Consider the following 25,750-nt stretch of genomic DNA (forward strand, 5'->3'; position numbering starts at 1 on the left):
TATTTTATTTTCTGAAATAAATTTGTACAATAAACATTACGAAATTAATTATTTCCTAATACACAGACTTCTTAAATATTCTGCAAATATGTGTTTAAATAATCATTAAAATTTGTCCACAGGCAGACAACCTTGGCTTGCGTGCAAGTAATCAAAGACCTATAAAAGACATTATATTATAATATACGTTTCAATTAATATTATCAATGTATGAGATATGCAAGATTCTCATGCATTAGCATGATTACTAATTTAGTGTTTCATTTTGTCAGACATGCGCCTGTCTGCTATAAATAGTTTGTATTGAATTTTAGGCAGAATCAAGTTGAATTAAGCAGTTTAACTAAGAGATTGATCTATGGCGATAAACGAACGTTACGACTTACGTCGCGAAAATACATGACAAAGGCAAAGCGATGAAGAAATCTAATAATATGCAATTTAAATTATTAAACACACAGGCATTCATTGAAGTAACAGATAAATAAATAATGCGTGATCAGCAATATATATCTGATTTCAAAAGAAATATATAATTACGTGTATAATATCACAATTTAACAACTTACCGTTTCGAGTGTTTTTGTTTTGAATGTTTTCGCGAGGCGGAATTAACATCTGCGCATGCGCATATTATTTAAATACTTTATTTTTCTTCGCGATTATTCAAATTGAAATTATCTCTTGAAAATAACTTCATATTAATCATAGTATATACATTATTTAAAACAAAGCCATATCAAAAACAGAATTTTCAAAAAAAATGTGCGCCCGATAGCTGATTTTGTCCTTTGTTGGGCGGCCCAAATGGGACCCGTATGGGACCCATATGGGCTGCATATTATTTGCTTATGCATTCATTTTATATTTTTGGGTAAAATATTAGCAGTTGAGATCAAGTTTGTCATACATATGTTTTAAGAAATTAGTTTTTAATCAAATAAAAGTTTATATCTTTTTCCTGATAGCGCAATAATATGGGACCTATATGGGACCCTTAAGGGCATTCCCATATGGGCTAACCCATATAGGTCCCAAATGACTCCCATTTGGGCTTACCCATATGGGTTTGCCCAGAAACAGCCCGGTAGCTGATTTTGTCCTTTGTTGGGCGGCCCAAATGGGACCCATATGGGACCTATATGGACTGCATATTATTTGCTTATCCATTGATTTTCTATTTTTGGGTAAAATATTAGCAGCTTAGATCAAGTTAGTCCAGCATAAGTTTTAAGAAATGAGTTTTTAATCAAATAAATTCAAGTTTACATCTTTTTCATGATAGCGCAATAATATGGGACCTATATGGGACCCTTATCGCCATTCCCACATGGGCAGGCCTATATAGTTCCCAAATGACTCCCATATGGGACCCGTATGGGACCCATATGGGCCGCATATTATTTGCTTATGCATTGATTTTCTATTTTTGGGTAGAATATTAGCAGTTTAGATCAAGTTAGTCCTACATACGTTTTAAGAAATGAGTTTTTAATCAAAGAAATACAAGTTTACATATTTTTCCCGATAGCGCAATAATATGGGACCTATATGGGACCCTTGTGGGCATTCCCATATGGGCTAGCCCATATTGGACCCAAATGACTCCCATATGGGCTTACCCATATGGGTTTGCCCAGAAACAGCCCATATGGGACCCATATGTGCATGTTTGCTGGGTTTCTTCTCACGCTACACCGCCAGAGTGTGGAACTCTTGTTAGCATTATGGAAATATGTGTATTATCTTACATGGCAATCGAGTATAATATATTTTATAAAATAATACACTAATATTATATTGGTATTGAAATTCATATTCAATAATAAAGCGGCATCGTAAGTACCTTCACGCCGTATGAATATTATAAAATAATACACTAATATAATATTGGTAATTTAAATTCATAATCAATAATAAAGCGTCATCGCAAGTACCTTCAGGCCGTATGAATATCCGTTGCTTGACACCAGCAATCGGCCGCCTCGTTTACTGCCGTTCTCTAGCAAAGTGAAAGTTATCGGAACATCTTCTATCACTTTGTCCGGTACTTCAGGCTCCGCTAGTGTTCTAATTTTTTTTTTTTATATTTCAAGAAATCGAGAAAAAATAAATTGCTTTAAAATAAGGTACTCTTATAATACTGTAAAGAAACACTTGTGATAAATTCAAAAGGTAATTTAAACTAATTAATATCGTATTGAGGTTAATCTAAATACAATAAAAAGACAATCCGGAATTAATTTTAATTAACGCATTCATCGAATATAATTTCTGTAGACTTTTTTCTAAATGTATACGAACGTCTCTGTCGGTTCCATTGTCACGTCGAATGTGCGTTGCGTGATATTGAATGTCCCATCCAACGGTTCGAGATCAGCAGCGATAGATGATACATCTGCAGCAGCAGCAATAGATGATACATCTGTAGCAGCAGCAATAGATGATACATCTGTATCAGCAGCGATAGATGATACATCTGTAGATGTCGAGTTGTCCATCCATTGTTGGTCAGTGCTGGTGATATCTCCTTCATCCGCATCGGTGATTTCTGGCCAGTTTCTTTCCTCACACTGTCTGCATATGAAATGCAACACATCATCTCCTCGTTTGGCCTGACGATAGGCCTCATTCGAGATTCCTAAAAGAGACACACTGTAAGCAATTTTTAAATAAAAAAACCCACTAAATATTGATTACATTTCCACAACACAATAATTTCAATAAAGTATTTTATATAACAAAACAGGATAAAATTGCAATTAAATAATATTTTACTTATTAACAACGCTAGTAACTGTATCTAATTTCATGAACTGACACTGACATAAACAAATTTCGCTGACACCCACACCACGACTTTAATTGCCTAAAATATTGTCTGTAATAGAATCAATTAACACATACCGTTACATCTTTAATCTCTTAATTAATCGACAACGATCAATAAAGGCCAGTTGATACTTCACACAGCGCGATGCACACGGGAATTATTGCAAGTTGATCAGTTATATTAAATGAATATTGATGATGTTTTCATTGAGATTTAATGATGATTATATGAATTTTAAATTGATTTGCTAATGCAGGGATCGACAAGATTATAATAAATTAGAAAAACCGGCAAATGGTTCACCTATATATTGTTGAATTAAAGAACCATAAACAACGCAAAAAGTTACACTCAAAATCTCATAATCTTAATGATTATAATACACATATTATTATACGAAGATTTATAAATATATACAGCTTATATATAAAATAAAATACATGATGCACTTCATATTGTGTACATTAAAATTTAGAATTTACATACTCACCGGTTCCAAATAGTTTATTATAAATGCTAATAGCTAGCAATAATGATAAAATAATAATAACTAAATAGTTCTATTTTATTGTAGATGTATGTATTATATACACTTGACAAAATAAATTTAACTTATCAGTCCCACAAAGCCGATGCTGCCAGCGTTCACAAACGTCGCATGTAATCGCATGTTGTCTAGGCTGTACCTCCAAATTGCACGAAATGCACACATTATCCATTTTTGAAATAATAGAATCAGATGTTTGAGCTCCATTTTATATACTGTGATAATTTACGGTATCTAGTCACTTCGGCATCTGGTTACTTCGAAATATGATAATTTAGCCACATAAAACTCACTTGAAGATACAGAAAAATAACTCTTACGAATACAAGTACTATTAAATATCTGTTTCTATTGTTTCCCGAAATATGCGAACGGACACAGGGCGAATGTGTTACAAGGGCGAACGGACCCGATACCAGTTCAAATGATATGCATCCAATGTTTACGGTGATTTTTGTATTAATAGCCAATGCACAATTCGGATTTATTCATTTGGGACCTATCATTAATGAAGGTCATCTCATGTCAAAAGTGACGTTAAACAGCTACGTCGAAAAAGTCCTGACAAGTGCCTCGACAGAGAATCGTGTTTTCAAATAAATGTTCATATTATACAGGGTATATTTAGTAAACTGTAATCTGTAATAAAACTGTAATAAAAGAGTGTTTTTACTATGAAATATGTATATCTTTATCCCTACTGGATATAAAACTGAGTATGTAACCTATAGTACAATAGGCGAGGTAACCGCTGCAAGGGGTTGGAAAATCTAAAATTGTCTACCTTCTATATTCAATACTTCCGCATTGAAAAAAAATCAACACAAACAGTGAATAAGTCAATGTCATTAACATTGTTATAAATGCATGTTATCAACAAATATCTTGTTGTGGATGTGTAGTGCTCTATATGGGGTGATGGCGTAATTTGTTAGCAGTATCATCATGGAATGTAAACGAGCTAAACGTACATTTTCAACGGCACAGTAAATTCATGGTGCACTTTCGTTTTTGAAAGTGTCTATTGTCTAATGTGAAATGTTTCCACTTAAATAACGTAGACTTGACTTTAAAATGTATTTAGTAAAAATTGCTATTTCACTTTTTACAGAAAACTGCAAATAAACTATTGCAAAGGAAATGTCGGATTACCGGGATATATTTCGAAGGCCGGAAACCCAGAACTGGTTTAAGGCGGCCATGGGTATGAATATCACACGTGAATGCCTGCTCGACATTGTAAAAGAGGCTATGCACGAATTTTATCATACCATCCGTAAAGAGATAAAGCGAAAACACGGTATTCCGGAGATCGCTGTCTGCAGTCAATGTCACACTGCAAACGTGCTGCCCTGTGATACCGATAATAAGTGCTGCAAATACAGAAAATGCGAATTTCATGCAATTTACAAGCCGCAGAATTGCCCCGGTAACAATTTATGTAACAACATTTGTAAGGAAATTGTAGAAAATCACCGATTTCGCAATCGTTCAAAGCCAAAAAGCGTTCAAGGCCCCACATGGGTAAACACTGATGCGTGCAAATGGTGTGTACACTCTTGGCAGATTGCCAAATGCTATCTCTCAAAAGACGGCTACAAAGATGCAAACAAAGCAGAAGATACCGACTTTAATGGCATAGTAAATGTCATATACAACTGTGAATTCTTTCAAAGGTATTTCACGGACGACCTGTCACAAACGGAAAATGTCTGCACAAAGGTAATATTATTGCAGGAGGTTTGTTAAAATTTTAAAAAGTTAAAACGCATTTGATACTTTAATACTTTCCTGTTATGATCCTAAATCATAGGACTTTTTATATACTCTGCCATAGGCTAACAACTAAGCTATTCAGAAACTTGTATTAACGTATTTTATTACATAAATTACATCGAATTAAAGCGGTTAATTTGAGAATGATCGTACTCTCTGGCGAAAACACTCAAGAAAGTTAACTAATGTTACCTACATTCACGGATTGAACATATAATTCAATATAATATGAAAATAGGTTCTTCCTTATTTACTGGCAAAACCTAAATTGATATCCATGTATTGTAACACAAATTTGGACATTATTGTCTACATAACTTTATAATTGTTTCAATAATAAATAATAATGCATAAAAAAACTCAATACTCAATACAATACTATTTTGCTTGATAAGCGTTATTCATCAACCAAGCTTTTGCAATTATTGTGTGCTGTTTAAGCCTCTAGAATTCCACGATAGTTTTGTGGCTGCGACATACTGATTAAGGTGTTCGCTTAGCGACTCGGAGATCTCTGTATTGATTCTTTAAGTGGAAACGTTCTTTAGATCACCCTTAAGACACCAAATACCGGTCCTACACAGAAAAATGTAATTGTATTATGTTCAATTCAACTAAAGCTGGCTAAAACTGTTGATTTTAGCATATACTGATTAAACATAGATAATCAAAATAATGTCACATGTCAAACAATTTTTATTGTCATGATTATCAATTTATTAAAATGCTACACTGAAGGACACCATGCTTGTTTTACGAATGAAACATTTCATAAATGTACGTATCTCCCAAAGTTTTAATATTCTTTCACATACCTTTGTCGCCTAGTTTGAATTCAGTCGCCACTAAAAATACTAGCAATTTTGTAGCAATTCATAAATGACAGTCTTAACTGCATACACTTAGTTTGTAGCGTCTATTCAAGATTTAAATGCAAACAAACATAATGTAATTTCATCCATATTATTTATTTTAACATTCTTATAAACATGGAAAAAACAGATACATCAGTTTTCACAAGCTCTTATTCATATGCGGTCTTTTGTCCGTAATATGTGAACCATAATTAAGCAACAGACAAATAATTGATGGTACGATACTTGAAGATTCCAGATCTTTTAATGAATACCTACTTGTACTGTATGATGTGTATACTTATGAATTAGTCATTTACTTTCTTTCTTTATTATGCCCCCCCTTCGAAGAAGAGGGGGTATATTGCTTTGCACGTGTTGGTCTGTCGGTCGGTCCGTCCACCAGGTGGTTTCCGGATGATAACTCAAGAACGCTTAGGCCTAGGATCATGAAACTTCATAGATACATTGATCATGACTCGCAGATGACCCCTTTTGATTTTGAGGTCACTAGAGCAAAGGTCAATGTCACGGTGACCCGAAATAGTAAAATGGTTTTTGGATGATAACTTAAGAACGCATACGCGGCCAACAGGGCGAACTCTGAACAATATAACTGAAGCAACTGGTCTGTAATCCTAAATCTATAATTATCAGTCCAATGAAACATCATCATTTTAGTAAAATAAAGTGGATCAGTAAAAATATTATCAGAATATGAGATTTTTTTGTATATTTTGTATATTTAATATTGTGTTAATGTATAATTTTGTTGATTAATATAAATATAAGCAGGACAGGGGAGGTAATACACTATTATATCTTTCTTATATACAGGGGAAACAAATGCAATCAGTTTAAATTTCATGTTTAATAAATGGAGGATATTTGTTCATGTCAGTGTGAGATCATTTGTTATTTTTTCATTGTCCCTTGACATATTGCTTTTATATTTATACAACATCTAATAAATTACCACACCCCACATTATACCCCCCTCTCACCCCCTACCCCCCCCCCCCAATTTTTTTTCCTTTTTTTATTTTGAACGATCGTCTAATAAATTATTGAATATGAACAATTTCCCCATGATGGCTTATGTTATACTGTCAAGCACTCGAATAGTCGAGAGGGCTGTCCTCTGACAGCTCTCGTTAGGTCACAAGGTCATAGGTCAATGTCACAGTGACTCGAAGTAGTAAAATGGTTTCTGGATGATAACTCAAGAATGCTTACGCCTAGGATCATGAAACATCATAGATGCATTGATCATGACTGACAGATGACCCCTATTGATTTTCAGGTCACTAGGTCAAAGGTCAAGGTCACAGTGACTCGAAAGAGTACAATGGTTTCCGTATGATATCTTACATACGGTCAAACGTCAAGGTCACAGTGACAAAAAACGTATTCACACAATGGCTGCCACTACAACTGACAGCCCATATGGGGGGCATGCATGTTTTACAAACAGTCCTTGTTTTTTTTGCTGTTGACATTATAAAACAGAATGCATACACCAATAAACAAATTACGCAGGCACTCATGTTAATGAATTATTGCACACAAAGGAAACGCGGTAAATGACAAATTGATATTTCAGGCTAGAGATGTTGGGCGTGACGTTCGCCATGCGCCCTCAAACGCCATGACTCAACAGGAGAGTGACCGAGCCATCGACACTCTAGTAGCGTTGTTGCAGAGCCTAAAAAATGCCGATCACCAGGGTGCTTCGAAGTCTGCCGTGGACAAAATAACACAGGTAGGTCAAAACGGTAGTTATATGGTACAAACTTTACAAACTGTACAAACATTACAAAATGCGTTCCATTAAAGAATTGCAATTTCATAAGGTAGCATTATGCACGTCTTAACTCGCCTGGACACATTGTGCTACCAACGTGCTTTGTAAGTCGTGTGTAGACCGTCGTCAACATTTACCTAGTTAATACTCTTAGAGGCATGTCAACATTTACCCAGTTAACACTCTTAGAGGCATGTCAACATTTTCCTAGTTAACACTCTTAGAGGCATGTCAACATTTACCTAGTTAACACTCTTTGAGGCATGTCAATATTTACCTAGTTAGCACTCTTAGAGGCATGCCAACATTAACCCAGTTAACACTCTTAGAGGCATGTCAACATTTACCCAGTTAACACTCTTAAGAGTCATGTCAACATTTACCTAGTTAACACTCTTAGAGGCATGTCAATATTTACCTAGGTAACACTCTTAGAGGCATGTCAACATTTAACCAGTCAACACTCTTAGAGGCACGTCAACATTTACCTAGTTAACACTCTTAGAGGAACGTCAACATTTACCTAGTTAACACTCTTAGAGGCATGTCAACATTTACCTAGTAATAGTAGTTAACACTCTTAGAGGCATGTTACCTAGTTAACACTCTTAGAGGCATGTGAACATTTACCCAGTTAACACTCTTAGAGGAACGTCAACATTTACCTAGTTAACACTCTTAGAGGCATGTCAACATTTACCTAGTAATAGCAGTTAACACTCTTAGAGGCATGTTACCTAGTTAACACTCTTAGAGGCATGTCAACATTTACCCAGTTAACACTCTTAGAGGCATGTCAACATTTACCCAGTTAACTCTCTTAGAGGCATGTCAACATTTACCTAGTTAACACTCTTAGAGGCATGTCAACATTTAACCAGTCAACACTCTTAGAGGCACGTCAACATTAACCTAGTTAACACTCTTAGAGGAACGTCAACATTTACCTAGATAACGCTCTTAAAGGCATGTCAACATTTAACCAGTCAACACTCTTAGAGGCACGTCAACATTTACCTAGTTAACACTCTTAGAAGAACGTCAACATTTACCTAGTTAACACAATTAGAGGCATGTCAACATTTACCTAGTAATAGTAGTTAACACTCTTAGAGGCATGTTACCTAGTTAACTTTCTTAGAGGCATGTCAACATTTACCCAGTTAACACTCTTAGAGGCATGTCAACATTTACCCAGTGAACACTCTTAGAGGCATGTCAACATTTACCTAGTTAACGCTTTTAGAGGCATGTCAACATTTAACCAGTCAACACTCTTAGAGGCACGTCAACATGTACCTAGTTAACACTCTTAGAGGAACGTCAACATTTACCTAGTAAACACTCTTAGAGGCATGTCCACATTTACCTAGTAATAGTAGTTAATACTCTTAGAGGCATGTTACCTAGTTAACACTCTTAGAGGCATGTCAACATTTACCCAGTTAACACTCTTTGAGGTATGTCAACATTTACCTAGTTAACACTCTCAGAGGCATGTCAGCATTTACCAAGTTAACACTCTTAGAGGCATGTTACATAGTTAACACTCTTAGAGGCATGTTTTTTTCAAATCTGTATGTAACTGTGTTAGATCATTTGTCTTAATGATAATTTTGCCGAGTTCGAAACGAGGTCACGTTAGGTCAACCACCAATGTATGAGGTCGATTTGAGGAAAAAGGTTGTAAACAAACAATATAAGTTTCATTTATAGTCGAATCTTCGCGAATATTCGTCGGCACATTTGTTTAAAAGATGTCTTGGCTAAGTTGTAAAATGGTTCCGGTTTATCGCAAACCATTCCTTTTATGGTTAACCTTGTGAACACTCTAGAAGTCACATTTCTCCAATCTTCATGAAATATTATATTTGTTTTTTTTTAAACTGTAAAATCTTCTCTGAAACTTGAAAGGTAATGGGGTTTGTTATATTGGTTGTGTAACTTTGTAGACAGTAAGACGGGTAATCCACTACGTTTGTTAAAATAATGTCCCGTGTTATATCCTTACCACGCCCTAGGGGTCAAGTGATGTATAGACGTATGTAGTAAATAACCCCAGGGGTCAAGTGATGTATAGACGTATATAGTAAATAACCCCAGGGGACAAGCGATGTATAGACGTATATAGTAAATAACTTTTAATATATTCCCTAAAAGAGCAAAGGTCAGTGGCTTACTATTTGATATTTTACATAGCATTGTGGTTATTTACTAAAGTTGTTTAAATCATGCACATATGATGTAAACTGGACCAGAGGTCACATGAATTATAAGTTAATATATACAAAATAACTTTGAACATCTTCTTTGAAATCGCAAGGGTCATGTGCTTAAGTATGAGACCGATAGTTCCAAGTCCATTATAAGTGTCAACTATAAGAATTCTTAACAGCTACATGTAGGTCTTTGTCGAAAGCATACTGCACAGTTATCAAGCAAAGATAGATAGTCATTTAAGCAGAAATGACAACCCTAAAGTATCGCATACAGTAGCCCATTCACTTGATCCAAGATCAAGGGGTATATTCAAGATAAATAAAGCGGTGTTTGATCTGAAGCGCTCACCTGAGTTCAAGGTTAACCAGTTGTCAAAGACATGACCGGCTGACGTACTATTTCATCTCACTTAATTCAAACATTGCTTTGAAGTTTTGTTCAAAATATTGATACTTACACTGTATCATCAAGACTGAGCCATACACATTGCTTCTAGAATAGTATTATAAGTTTTTTGTACATTTGACATTGTGTCCTAATTTTTTTTGGTGATTTATTAAATTAATAATCGGCTTTGATATTGTCAAGATAATATTTTGATTAAGTTTCAGCACGGTTTAGTCATTGATGTGGTTTCTATAGTAACAAGTTTTCTTTTAGATTTAACGTAATGGCCTTGTTTTTTGACACGCGTGACCCTGAAGCAATCTCGGAATATATATTGCGAAGATAAACATCTTTACCATGTTACAGCAAAAAATTTTCATTAAATTGCGCGTCTATATTTGTTTACAAAATTATTATAAAATTTGTCATGATGTAAAAATACATATTTTGAGAAAAATAACGTTTTTTTTATCAAGATTGAGTCTTCTTGAGTGGAAACAATGTTTTTTACCTGGTTAACTAGCTTTTCGATTTCCGTCACCGAAATTGGAGCTAAGCTTAAATATTATGCAAAAAAACTCTTTTACAAATTCACGTCAAGATTTGAGACGTACATGTGACCTCTAGACAGATTTTACGATATTTCTACGGTATGACATGATGACCTAGTATTTTGACTTGAACTCTGGATAGATATTGTCAAGATAAACAGTCGGATTCCGTGTGGTCGCTGTGGCGTGGTGGATATGGTGTCCGCTTTGCGTCCGGTATTTCAAGGATTTGATCTCCATTGTTGAAGAGTTTTTTAGATTCTCCGTATCGACACCAAGTACTGATTCTACCCAGGGAACGGAGTCGAGATTATATCAATAAGCATTAGGCTTTCCGTGCAATCGAGCATAAATAAATATGGTTAAACTTGTTTTAAAACAATCGGACCAAGTGTCATCCAAAAAGATTAACTATTTCAGCAATAGAGTATTTTCAAAGTTATTGTATTTATTGTTTTTACTTGAATTGTGTCCTGAGTATATCTCGGAAAAGAGGTAACGACTTTAAACTGTATAGCCGGTCACTCTTGCTATTATAATTTCACAGTAATTGCCCTTGTGAATTATCATACTGAAATTTTGTCAACTTTATATCTTCAATAGAATATCAGTAATCAAGACAAAACCTCATAGGTATGTAGCCTGCATAGTTGGGAAACCAGTTCATAAAACTGAACTGCCTTTGCCCTGTGACAAAGAAGCCTGCGGGAGGGGGATATTTCAGGCACGACAATAACAGTTGATGTATTGGTTAACGTTGAATTTAGTTTTTTATTGGAGTTAAAAGAAGGTAAAAAATGTGTATTTAAACTTAAAACAAACGTTCACAAACAATCTAAGTATTAATTGTTGGATTTGATCTATATTGATTTCAAATTTTACAGTTGAAGAACAATACACTGGCTATAACAGACGAAGATGTTACGAAGATCCTTGAAGCATTCAGAGAAAGTTTGACAGAAGAAATCAAAAGAATTCTCTTATACGAAAAGGATAAACATGTAGTTACAATGGAGAACACGGGCAAAAGCATCACTGCAGAAATCATAAAAGCTGGAGAAGAACAAATTGCGATTATAAAGAGGACACATGAAGACAATTCATGCATAAAAAGCAAACGTGCAAGGAAGGGCTTGGACTCGGACCAAGATCTAGGAAGAACTGGCAATGACATTGCATCGATTGAGAGTCCATTTGCAAGAGACAGTCCATTATTCAGTAGGTGTTAATGGAATATAACGTTTTATCATTAAATACGTATTGTAACTAATGTTTTCTCTGTAAAGTAGTTCTGGTCTTTTTTCTTATCATAGACATGTCAAGTTTTTGAAATTATACAATAAGGAAGAAAACTCCCATATCAAATACAGTGACAATGGTACAGATGGGACATATAGATTATATACCAAGATTTACAATCTTGTTGGAATAAGAATATCTTAATCGTGGGAACATCTGAGGAAATTCAGTGGCATATAAAATTACGTGTTGCATTTATTTGTTTAACTTAATTATCAGTATACAACCTATGTTTTTATTTCTTACAGAAATTAAGGCCTGGTTAATAGAACAGTACCAGTCGAAGTGTGTCGCGCCGGTGTCGATGCTGGATCCTGACATAGATGTACCTTTAGAACGGATCTACGTTCCCCCGTCCATCAAGGAACTTAAAAGAGGCCAGGAAGATAGATGTGGCGGGATTGAGACGGACAATACATCAAGGGGGGAAAACGACGTGAGTTGCTACAAAGAGTTGCTTCATCGTGACGGGAATCAGAATAATACAATGTATATCCAAGGCGATCCTGGTTGTGGCAAAACGACCTTTTCAACTAAACTGGTTCTTGATTGGTGTAATGCCCATTCAGAAAATGGTGCCAGTACTAAGAAAAAAAGAAAAGTCACTACCAGAGGAAAGGCATCAAACCGAACAGGTTTCAGCGATCTTGACACTTTGCGAGACTACAAATTTCTGTTTTTTGTGTCATTACGTGATTACAGTGGAACCATGTGCAACGTCAGCCAGATGGTCGAGGAAGCCATACAAAGCAACAAACTACCATGGGATGACAGTGTCTGGGAAGATAAATGTATTGTTCTGACAGACGCCGCAGACGAATGGCACCACCCTGACCCATCGAAATCTAACTCAGCGTGCAAGTGTAAAGATCGAAGTATGCCACAGTTTTTACAAAGAAATAACATTACAAACATTATAACCGCACGCCCCTGGAAACTTGCCAACCTCAAAATGAGCGATACGTCAACTCGTATATTCCAAATATCGGGGGTTTTGGACTACAAAATCTTGGCGGAAAATGTCATTAATGTTTTAGCTGAGAAAGACGGTATTTCGCAAAAGGCTCAACAAAGCAAATTGTATGATTTCTTGAAGAAACTAGAGAATAAAAACATGGGAAATCTCATGACAATACCAGCTATTTGTGTGCAGCTCGTTCATCAGTATTACGTTGGACGTTTAATCGAAGATTCACTATGCTCTATATACATGAATATGCTAGATATGCACATAGCCAATGGGTTGCACAAACTTCAAATTGAAGATTTTGACACTGAAGAAATTTGCGTTAAAGAAATAGAACACATATTTGAAACAGGAAAAAACGAGTATATGTCGGCTAATGGGTCGCTAATTCGCTCTGCATGTGCACTAGCGTTTAAGACACTAACACACTCTAGTAAAGAATCGTCGCTAGTCTTTGCGGAAAACACAATGACAAACCACATGACAAAAACACAAGTTGATTACTTACTTCAGACAGGGATTATCACAAAGAAAAAATCGTTGGCGCTTAGCCAGCAAAAGAATATTCCATACATGTTCGTACACAAAACTATTCAGGAGTTTCTAGCATCGATGCATATTGCAATTAATCAGACGGATATTGAAGACATCCTGAAAGACATACAGAGGGTGTATTGTGATGGTGAGTCTATTCTGGACATTGGACAGTTATTTATCTTCACGTGTGGAATGTGTGTTCCAGTGGCTGAAAGAATGTCAAAGCACATGATGGATGTCATAACAAGCGACATGAAAAGCAAGCTGCTTTCTATTTCAGACCAGGAGATGGATCTATTTTCCACGCCTTATTTAGCACAAAGAATTTTATTGGGTGGCTTTATTGAAAGGTTGGCGAATAAACAGCCGTGCTTACAACTGACACTCACTCATATAGCACTTGATGATTTTAGAAGTGCTACCATCAAGGAAATCGATGCTTTAAATACGTTAATAGATATGAACATCTCAAACATCACAAGCATGGATGCATTTTACTTTTCCAATTCTCAACAGTTATCAAATCGTGTACAGGAAATTATTTCGCAATCGAGAGAATCATTGTCGTATCTGCGGCTTAGAGACTGGATTCAATCAGACCAAGTACAATACGACCTACAGGGTCTTAAGCTCAAGAGCTTACTTTGTTATGGAGGTACCGTTTTAAGTAATTTAGACTGCACCTATATGCGTTCGTGTTCTATATTATATCCAACACCATTATCAGAGGGGCGCATCTTACAATCAATGTCCATCACTGGTAAAAACATTACACGTCTACAGCTGATGGATGTTCAATCAATTGACCTTCTCTGTGCAGCTCTTCCAACCCTGACTAGTCTACACACGCTTACAATATATTGGACAACTCCTGGGGTTACACTGCTGTCCTCTCTTCCTGAATCGATCAGAAAGGTAGTTTATATACGCAGCAATGTTTCCGCTCAAGATGTAAAGTCAATGGTGGTATGGTCAAAATCACGAGACGCGTGTGTGCGTTGTGTATTGTTGGACTGTCGTATAACTGCCAATAACACGGAAACTTGTAACTGGATGAAACAGCAGGACGGCATTGATATTACACAATGCGAATTCAAAGAATATGGCATATCTAAAGATTGGTTTATTTCTGTTTCCTGGAGCACCATTTTATCAAAGTGAAAATTATCAAACAAGTTGTCACAGATTCAAGACGAAAGGAGAGTGACATAACACTAAGCACGTAGACAACATTACAAATTTACATTTGCTTCATAATTGGAAATTTATAAAACTATACAGAATTACAAACGCGAAAAGTGAATAATCTAAATGTGCTCGTTTCTTTTTTTTGTGTTCTTTAAATTTGGTGGCGATGCTCAATTCACTAATATAAATCTTTAAATGATTTTGACTGAAGCTTGGACAAAATGCAAAAACCGTAAACAACACCCTTATATGTTAAATAATTAGCTTTCGCTTTACTGTGTAATTATTATCAATAATTTATACAACTTCATGATGTAGCTATACATTCCATTTGAAAAACGAGTGAAGAGTTTATTATATACGAGTTTGTGTTTTGTCTCCGGTGCTTTGCATCTCACGGAACACTGATGTATTCTATTTCACTCGCCCTTCGAGAGTTTTATATGCCATTGAATTATGTTAAAATAAGTATTTTTAATATAATATGTTTTCCAGTTATTAAGTAACCTATTCCACGAGACAATATATTGTATATATGCATTATAATCCTCCCTCTATATGTTAACGACTCGTATAATTTATGTTATGTGTAATCATGTGTTATTTATGAATGAAAAGAACGCACTATACCTTCGGAGGAACTTCTAACTATACAGTGCTGAAATACATTTGTATCATAAACGGCAGATTATTTCACAGTAAATGTGAGGTTAAATCTTGTAATATTCCATAAATTGTATTTGAACGTGCTCACTCTTTTCAATTATCAATAAATCGCTGCACTTGTAAGGACTGACTATTTTTTATTTAATTGTACAGATGGTTTAATTTAAGATGATATTTTCCAAATAAACCTTTTTTATACTTCTCTTCACAGTTTCTGTTAAATCTGTTTCCAAGTAAATATCATGTCTGAGGTTGTTAATGCACATGATTTGTGTAATGATTAATTGTGACGTATATACTACACGTGCGTTTCGTCTTAGTCTTCGCCGCTTTCCTTGCGCGTCCTTGATCCGACTATGATTTAAGGAAGTGGTTAAAATATAGCATTGAATATTTTAAAATCCTTTTCACATTGCTGAGACCCTTCTTGCAAATATAGTGTTCATCAAACAATATACACTCAAGCATTGGCTTACTAACGGGCTTTAAAGAGCATAATTAATTCTATGGACATTTAATGTATTAAATAAAATGTGTGCAAACAGTGCCTAATATTGCCTTCATTTTTTTTATTATTTCATAAAATTATTATCAAAGCATTTTTAAGTAACATAACTACTTAAAATCAACGAATATTCCGCAAAATATTTCGTAAAAAAGTTAACCCATAAATTATCACTATTATAGCAATAGCTACGGTTTCAACATTTACAAGCATCGGCACCGTCGGAAGAAGCACGTATACATGAGAAACACGTCGTGCTTCCGAAGCTAGTCTCGCGTTCGCTCGTAAATGTTCGGATTTCGTAGTCGGAACTTCTTTGCATTGATATGACTAACAATGGCTCACACTGCTAATACAAAATATATTTCAGAGTGGCCAACATAATAATGTAACATGTGTTGCAATAACTTTATTTTCAAAAATGTTGACATGATTTATATTAAGTGGAAGATTTGGTTCTATGCTATACTCATTCCCTCATTTAAGCGCGTTCAATTAATATAATAAGCAAACACATCTTAAACGCTTACATCATTGTCAAGTTTACCATCCAGCCATGTTTAAGTAAAGTGTAACAAAATGCTTAACAAAATGTATTTAGTTCCTAATATTATTCCAGGTATATACGTTCGAATTTATTTGAGCATACCTCTACGAAATCGGGGCTTAATGCATTTGCGTAAAGTGTCGTCCAGATTAGCCTGTGCTGTCTTTACATGCAAATCAGGGACGACACTTTCCGGTTTAAAGGTATACTGCGTTGAACGGAATTTAAATAATTTACGCACATGAATTAAGCCCCGTTTTCACAGAGCGCGGTTCTTTAGAAAATACGGTAAATGGTAGTTATAGCAGACGCCTGCAACAAGCTTCGAGGTACATACCTGAGTATATGCAGCAGCGGCTTTAATCCATCATCACTCAGCCCAATCACCTTCAGAACAATTTATCAATCCGTGGTTGTTCCGAAAGCATTATACGGCGGTGAACTGTGGACTGTTATCGGTGCCAGCGATATGTTACGCCTTGAGCGCTCTCATCGGTTCTGTATTAAATCTATGCAGCAATTTCATTCCTTAACGAATACGGACTTTGCATTAGCATCAATTAATGTAAACTCGATTGAGAATATCATTGACAGGAAAAAGCTAGTGTTTTTTGGTCAATTATGTCGTTTACCAAACCAATACATTGCCAAACAAGTGTTCATTAACAGACTTGTACGATACCTGAATAACGACAAACAAACTAAAGGCTTCGTTCCGGAAATCTACAGACTGCTGTATAAATACCAACTGCAATCGTGTTTAGACGGGTATTTACAATCAGGTTTGTTTCCGTCTAAGCAAGCGTGGAAACAGATGCTCCAACGATCGGTATCCGCTCCGGAACATCACAGACAGTTGGAAAGTATCCGGGACGTGTGTCCCACATTGAACCTTGATGATGTTCTACACGTAGATAAGCCCTCATCCCTCTGGAAAATATCCCGAATTTCGCCTAAGCTATCGCCCTTAATAGCCACCCTGATGGCACAACTGGGAGGATTCCTCTCTAGATCGTACACAACAGTGTGCTCATTGTGTGGGATACACACGGAAAACAAACTACTTCATTCAGTGTGTTTTTGTTCGAGAAGGGAACTCTTACGTGAATCACTTTGGGATGCTGTCATTTACCAAAAGGGGTTTCAGTGTTTTATTGAATTAATACGAAAGACACCATTAGAACAAATCGTAACGTTGTTTGAAATGACGCTATCAACTACAGATGACAATCGCCTGAATAATCAATTAGCAATCCTATTGCTGAGACTAGTTTGTTAGTTTGTGAGTGTGCTAATTATAAAATCGTCTCTCTATTGTTGTTGATATGCATGTACATATATTAATATACACATATTATTATCTATTGTTTACATTAATGATGTAAATACTTGTTGTAAATGTGTTAAGCTCTCCATGAATGGAGGAAATAAAGAATCTATCCATCTATCTGTTCTATGTCATTTTACATAAGGGCAGTCATGCGAGAAAAGATCTTCAACTGTGAAACCGACCACCTACCAGTCTTCATGATGAAGTGCCTTGCCTCTTGACCAGGGCGTGCTACAGACGCCACGTAAGTTCTCGCAGTCGACGCAGCGCTGGGTGGCGTCCTTTTCTTAGCACCTAGGGAGAGAAACACGGGCGTATGGGAAAACACTCGGGGATGGGAAACACTGGTGTTACCCTATCGTATAGATGATAGGGGAAATACGGGCATATGGGAAATGTGGTGAGGGAAACACGTGCATATGGGTAATACGGGTTAGGGAAACACGGGTGTATGGGAAACACTAGCGTATGGGAAACAACAATGTATGAGAAACACTGGCGTATTGGAAACACTGGCGTATGGGAAACACGGGCGTATGCGAAAACACGACCGTATGGGTTTTGTCGAAAATCGTTAATACATGTACGCTGTGCTTTTTGGTACGGTATGGAAAATATTAAGGAATAAATGTTTGCCCAGTGACCGAAGGTAATTAAAAAAAACATCCCTTTATGATAATTAGAAACAACTGTATTGATGTTGTATTCAAAACAGGAATGTACATCTCCATTATGATAATTAATAGTAAATATTGCAATAGGCAATACATGGGCCGCGTTTATGAAAACTGGACTTAACGCATGTGCGTGAAGTGTCTTGCCAGATAAGCCGGTGCATTCCACGCTTATTAGTGACGACACTTTCCGCCTAAGCTTGATTATCTTTAAGAAGAGACTTCCTTAAAATTGGAAAGTATCGTCTCTGATTTGCCTACGTGTACATTAATGGCACATGCATTAAGCCCAGTTTCCATAGAACGCGGCTAATATTATAACGAATCACAAATTTGTGTGTACTGCGCGTTGACATGAAATATGTATGTATGTGTATTGCTTCATTGACCACGCGCATTTTGAATTCGCATAATCTAACACAAATGGAACTTAAAGTAGCGCATCTTAAAGCTGGTTAAAGTTCAACACATACGAATCATTGTTAATGGTCGATCGATAGAAAAACCTAAAACATAACAAATCTTCTTAAATTAAAAAGCGGCCCTTAGCTCATTCTCACCTCGCAAGGCACGTGGCCGCCAGGGCACGCTCGAGCGTCTGTTCCATCTTGCTGGTCGTCTTCGAATTGGGACACGTCGCCTTCCGGTACCGGAAGTTCCAAGCAACACACCGGGATGGGATAGTCCCTGATGCGCGCGCATTGTTGAGTACGGAAGAAGCTTCGTCTTCTAGACTGTTCCGAAACATAGCGGACACCGGTCCATGGTCACAATGGAAGTATAGAAGTACAAGGTTTAGCCTGTGAAATCTTTATTGACGGTTTTAACACTTTTCAGTAAAAACAATGATTTCGATCGCATGTTCTTGATTTTACACATGATACAAAATACAACATACCCATGTATTCCAACAGCTATTTTATAGTTCTGCGTAAGAAAGCTACACTGTCGTCAAAATCATTCTCATGACCGTGAATAACGTATATATCGTAAATGATTGCGTGAATTAATAATACTTTATTTTAATTACACCCTTCTTAATACTGCATTGACTCTGTAATTGTTATTACTAACCAAAAAGGAATACTTGTTGCATTTTGTTTGTGTACATATATATCAAATTGACTTACAACATGTATTAAATGACACGAAATGTATTTAACTTCATCGTTATATTAAATAGATTAAACTTGCAAAGTCAACTCTGTTCTATTACCATACTGTATAATATTATTGGTCACTGAACAGAGAACACTGTTGTGTACGTGACAGAATGTAAAATTTAATAACGTTCTAAGATACGAGGGATTTTATTCGATAAATGAACAAGTGTCTTTACGGCGTCATAATAACATGTAGTTAAAGTAAATTATTTTATAGTAAATTATAGTTAACTACACCCTTCTTTATACAACTCTCTCTCACATCCCTGGTGAAGTGCCACTGCACCGAAGCATCGTCAACTGCATTGTGTACACGTCACCATCTATGTATAGAATTCGTCAACTGAGATCTTTACATAAGGCCGTTTAGCTTCAAGGTTACAGTATACTCAATATTGTTGGTGTGAAATTGTATACTCTTTAAAAATGAAAGCATTTATGTGAGGGCAGTTTTCTCTTTATGGGCACTTGCAATTACTTTTTTAATATTTCTGGGTGCGTGTGGTAGGAAAATCCATGATGTGTATTAATTACGTTCTAAGGTACGAGGGATTTTATTCGATAAATGAACGTGTGTCTTTCCAGCGTCAAAATAATATGTAGTTAAATTAAATTATTTTATAGTAAATTATAGTAAACTACACCCTTCTTAAAATAGAACTGACTGCACAACTCTCACTCACATCCCTTGTGAAGTGCCACTGCACCGAAGTCTCGTCAACTGAGATCTTTACATATGGCCGTTTTGCCTCAAGGTTACAGAAAACTTCATATTGCTGGTGTGAAATTATATACTCTATCACGTTGATTGATTGCTTTTAAACAGTATATCATAAGTAGTATCTAATGAAAGCATGGATGGCTGTGTGGTTTCAGCTTTAGCCTTTTACACCGAGGGTCAGTAGTTCAAACCCAGGAGCAAAAATCCTATCAAATCTCTTGACGGAGTGCTCCTCACGACACGACACATGCGCGTTCCCGTCCGAGTATATCGCCAGGCAATTCACGTCGCGGCGAAGAGACGTGGTTCGAATGCACTGCCCGAACCTGTCGAATAGGAACACTTAGGTCTTCTAGTCGTACGCCATCCAGCACTTTACATCCGTCGAGGGACAGATTGAGCTGATGACGTTATACGTTTTATCCACTTAGCTGATGGAGATGCAGCGGGGCGGGTCAGGTCTGTGGACAGACGCCCGACTAGGTACCGCAGACCCATTTCCGCATGTGTCTGGAAGGTGAACTCAAAGTTGAATTTGATGTCCGTCAAACTGAGAGACACTTCCTTCTTCGCCAGTTTGAGGCTTCCGATGATGTCCTTGATATCCGAACCGAAGTCTGCCATCTGGTTGGCTGTGGCGATCGTCTGCGTTACAGTCAGCATGTCCCACTCCAACGCGCCCATGTCCTCCACATCGCGCACCTGCTAATGAACCAATTCCAGTTTTCTGAACATGGCGGCACACTACCGATCTATCGCTTTGTGGAACTGCTCCCGCCTCCCGGACACCAAGTTTTTTATTTTACTTTTTTGGTTCAATCTTTTTCTCGGCGTACACTCGCAGATCCTGGATTACGTTAACAAATGGAGCCGGTAGCTTTTATTTTCGTCCAAGTCGACTCTGAGGTCGCGTCTAATGCGCGACGCGAAATCCATGAGATTCTCGGTCGTGTGGTCATCGTGCGTGGTCGGGCGACAGCGCATGTACATCGGATATTGGCATGTGCGGCAGTATAACGTCAGCTCCTCGTTGATATGATTGTCCCAGTAACCTGCAAGACAGTAGCAAATTAACACAAAACAATAGCACTAGCCTATTATGTAATGTACAATGTAAGCATACATACATCTTTATATTGGTTTTATCACACTACACATACACAATGTATTTCGGAGTGGCTAACGAAATAATATTAAACAATCTACATTTTTTAAATGACTTGTATCGATAGGAAGGTTGGTTTCGATTATCAATTCATTCTCGTATTTAAGCTATGTTCCGGCAATAAAATAAATATACACATCTCAAGTACTTGCTTAAATCGGTGTCAAATTTACCTTTCAGCCATTAATACGTAAAGTGTTAATTTATTTGGATTATATTGTCATGCTGATTCTATACGTTCTACTTAATATAAATGAACGTGGAGTAAACCACTAGCGTCATTACGTTGATATCTTTGCCCACATTGTATTTCCGTGCTTCTGTTACTTCTGTAAGACCGTTGGTTTGATTCAGAGATATATGCAATATAATATGAGGCGCGCTCTGTCGAACAGGGCTGAACACGTATGATTATGGCATTGTTTTTATAAAAGGACGTCTCTTCTTAGCGGAAACCCAGTTAAATAAAAAATTTGACGGTTGACGGTACCACCCCCGCGCACATATTCACTTATCCGCTGTTCTGTGCAAATGTGAATTTGCATAATTCTGGTAGAAAAGAACTGCACTTATTACGCCGACCACCCACCAGTCATCGTGAGGAAGTGCCTTCCCTCTGGCCCTGTCAGGCTGACCAGGGCATGGGTTCGAACAACGTTTAGGCGCAGATGTTCCCGTCTAAAGTTTCGCTCTCGACGCGGCACTGGTGTGGAGTACTTCTTTTCATTGCACACTTTGAGGGAGGAGAAACACTGGCGTATGGGAAACACGGACGTATGAGTAATGTGAAGGATGGAAATACGTGCGTATGGATAACACAGACGTATGGGTAATTTGGGGGAGGCAAACTCGGGCGTGTGGGTAAGGTGAGGGAGGATAAACCAAACATATGGGAAACTTAGGCGTATGGGCAATGTAACAATGGACAAAACGGCGTATGTGTTAGGGCGATAACCGCGTATACTAACAATTACAACAGTTAGGTATGTGTTTAGTTGTTGTTCATATAATAGGCTTTTTATGGTACGGCATAGACAATATTTAGGAGTAAAGTTGCCACTTGACCGTGGACAATTAAAAATAACAACATTTTTACTATATGGTTAGTAGAAACAACTTAACAGAATATTGTATTTACAAGTAGTCAAATAAATGATCATTTCTGTTGTACTCTTTTTTATAATATTGCATCATGCATTAAATAAGCAGCGTTATGGCAAACTAGTTTGCCAAAACGCTGCTTATTTAATGCATGATTCAATATTCTAATCAAGGACGACATTTTCCGCCTAAATTTGATTTTCGTTAAGAATATGGTTGATTGAATTCCAAATTTTCGATAAAAGCGGATAGTGTCGACCTCGATTATCCTGTTCGGACTGAATAGGCGAATCTCGGACGATGCTTTACGCACATGCAATAAGCCCGGATTTCCCAGAACGCGGCTGATATGATAACGAACCATGAAATGTATTTGAATCGCGCGGTGGAATGAATACTTTATGTATTTGTTTTTGCTAATGTTCACAACAATCATATTGAAATCGCAATATCTGTCATAGCTAAAACTTTAAGCAGAAAATTGTCAAGCTGGTTTAATTTCTGCACAACAGAACTCCGAAAAGACGTTCATGAGCAATCGATAAATAAAGATACATAACAAATACTTCTTAAATAAAACACTGAGTTGCCCTTATCTCATTCTCGGCACGTTACCATGCGCTGCCGCTAGGGCGCGCTCGAGCGTCTGTTCCACCTTGATGTATTGTTTGTCGTCGAATTTGGACACACCGCCTTCCGGTGCCGAACGTTCCAAGATACACACCGACCACAGAAAGATCCCTGATGCGCGCGCATACTCATTGAGGCACGTGAAACACATGGCGTGCAGGCACGGAAGAAGCTGCGGCTTCAGGAAGGTTCCGAAACTTAGCGGACACCAATCCATGGTCGCGACGAAAGTGTAAGGTTTTGGCCTGTGAAATCTTTATGGACGGTTTAAACACTGTTGAATATATAAAACGAGTTATAAGGGTCATGTTCTTATTTAGTGTACACATTAAAACACACACACGACATAACCATGTATTCCAGTGTCTTTTATGTTAATTGTGTGAGAAATCTCGACTGACATCACAGGCATACTTATGCCGATCAAGAGCGTAGTTATATCGGAAATGATTGTTTAAATAAATAACATTTTATTTGAACTACGCCCTTCTAAAAACTGTACTGACGTGGTAATTGTAATTACTATCGAAAACGGTTCACATGTAGCATTTTGTCATTTGCAGTAAAACAATTGTTTAAAAAAGTTCATACCAGAATAAGGTCGGCACGTAATAAAATACATTAAATTAATTTAAATATTACTAAAAAAGGCTGATAAACATTCTATTAGCTCGTACATCACCCACAACCCATCCATGCAAATATGTGAATTTATTTAGTTGGTCGGTAGGTTTTTCGTACAGCATCACTATAATACTGCAGTTAGAAACGTGATTAAGAAAACACGTATATTGCACCACATAGCATGCTATACAACTATAATATTGAAGTACAAATATAAACATTATTAAAGATGGTAGGAAGTTCGTATCGAGCTCTTTAACATAGGAAAAGGCTATGTGTCATTTGGAAGTCAGGTCCAAAATTGTGATTAAAAGGAAGTCAGTTCCAAAAAGGGGGGTGAATAATTCTATTGTAATACATTTGTTATCAGAGATGAAACGGCGTCGAGAAAATGAAAAAAAAGTGATTTTCGTTAAAGTTTAATGTACACGTGCGTACAAATGTACTATAAGAGAACATGATATGTGTACATTTAATTCCTCGAACGTCGCGTAAATAGACAACCGATGTGTGGACGGTTTCCCTTCGATAACTGTTTTATCCCGACGTTTACGACCTTGAAGCAAAAAAAAAAAACACTGTAGAGACGAAAGGGCGTAGTCATTTGTAAGATATGTAAATATTAAGTGGCTTATCGGGTGAAAACATCCGTTACTTCTCCCCAAAAAACACGAAAACGACGCCATCTTGTAAGTAAGTTCCAACTTACCCCACTAAAACCCGGAACGCTCCTGTATACGCACCCCCCCCCCCCACCCGTTGAACTGTGAACAAATTATTTAAACAAACTCCCATTGCATTAAATTACATTATTTGTTGTAAAATATTTAAACCATAAACTGTAAAATAAATCATTTGGTGTCTTATTTTGAAATGTCATAACAAGATATATAGGTGAATAAAATAACTGAATGACGACAAAAGTACAACTAACTGAGAAAACTGAGTTAAAGAAAAATAACAACATACATAGGTTTTAAGTGAAATTAAAAAATATGGTTACAACGTTCTTGACGGATTTTTATTCTGTCATAAATTTGTTAAATGTATTATTGCATTCTATTTCAAGCACTGACTTCAAATAATACTGTGACTATAGGTGCTACCTAATATACGGGCAAAAGCTTATTTGACAACTATGGAATGTAATACAAATTTGGACATTATTGTGTACAAAACACAAAAAATATTTCAATACAAAAACAATGCATCCAAACAATTAAATGTTGTTTTTTTGCTGGATGAAGCGTTTTACATCTGCCAATCTTTAAGATCTATTGTTTTATTCGTGTGTGCTTATTTAGCCTCTTGAATTCAAGATAGTACGGCGTAGTTGATATGGTGTCCACTGAGCGGCTCGGAGGTTTCGGTATTGTTCACTGAAGTGGAAGCGTTTTTTAGATCACCCTTTAGAAACCAAGTATTGGTCATACCCAGGAAACATATTGTTTTAGTATGTCTCAATTCAATTAAAGCGGTTGATTCTTGCATAACACGATTTAACATAGGTTATCACAATAATGAAACGTGTCAAAACAATTTTTATTGTCAGTATTGTCAATGTATAATGATGTAGAGGCATACATTTAAGGGCTCCCTTCCTGCCGAAGCACCGCCTTGCCCTTTTATTTCTAAAAAAACAATAAAAAATGAGACATTTT

The 25,750-nt window shown here is 36.6% G+C and overlaps 2 protein-coding genes across 6 annotated transcripts in view; one reads left to right on the plus strand and one right to left on the minus strand.

The window, feature by feature from the left end:
- The window catches only part of LOC127853479 (zinc finger protein 107-like), a 274,428-nt gene that overhangs the window by 116,281 nt on the left and 132,397 nt on the right, over positions 1-25,750 (minus strand). The gene's annotated exons all lie outside the window — the stretch shown is intronic.
- On the plus strand, positions 4,167-15,833 carry LOC127853755 (uncharacterized). The gene is made up of 4 exons (XM_052388527.1): positions 4,167-5,102; positions 7,614-7,772; positions 11,857-12,190; positions 12,520-15,833. The coding sequence occupies exons 1-4, from the start codon at positions 4,521-4,523 to the stop codon at positions 14,934-14,936; spliced, it is 3,492 nt and encodes a 1,163-aa protein (XP_052244487.1). The 5' UTR covers positions 4,167-4,520; the 3' UTR covers positions 14,937-15,833.

The sequence above is a fragment of the Dreissena polymorpha genome, chromosome 12, assembly GCF_020536995.1.
Source record: "Dreissena polymorpha isolate Duluth1 chromosome 12, UMN_Dpol_1.0, whole genome shotgun sequence".
In the NCBI taxonomy this organism is placed as follows: Eukaryota; Metazoa; Mollusca; class Bivalvia; order Myida; family Dreissenidae; genus Dreissena; species Dreissena polymorpha.

What these genes read in the sequence shown, in the direction of transcription:
- LOC127853755 (XM_052388527.1), top strand. Translation starts at nt 4,521, where the DNA reads ATGTCGGATTACCGGGATATATTTCGAAGGCCGGAAACCCAGAACTGG. An exon ending in CGGAAAATGTCTGCACAAAG is followed by an intron (nt 5,103 to 7,613) that starts GTAATATTATTG and finishes TTGATATTTCAG; the next exon opens with GCTAGAGATGTTGGGCGTGA. An exon ending in AAGAGACAGTCCATTATTCA is followed by an intron (nt 12,191 to 12,519) that starts GTAGGTGTTAAT and finishes TATTTCTTACAG; the next exon opens with AAATTAAGGCCTGGTTAATA.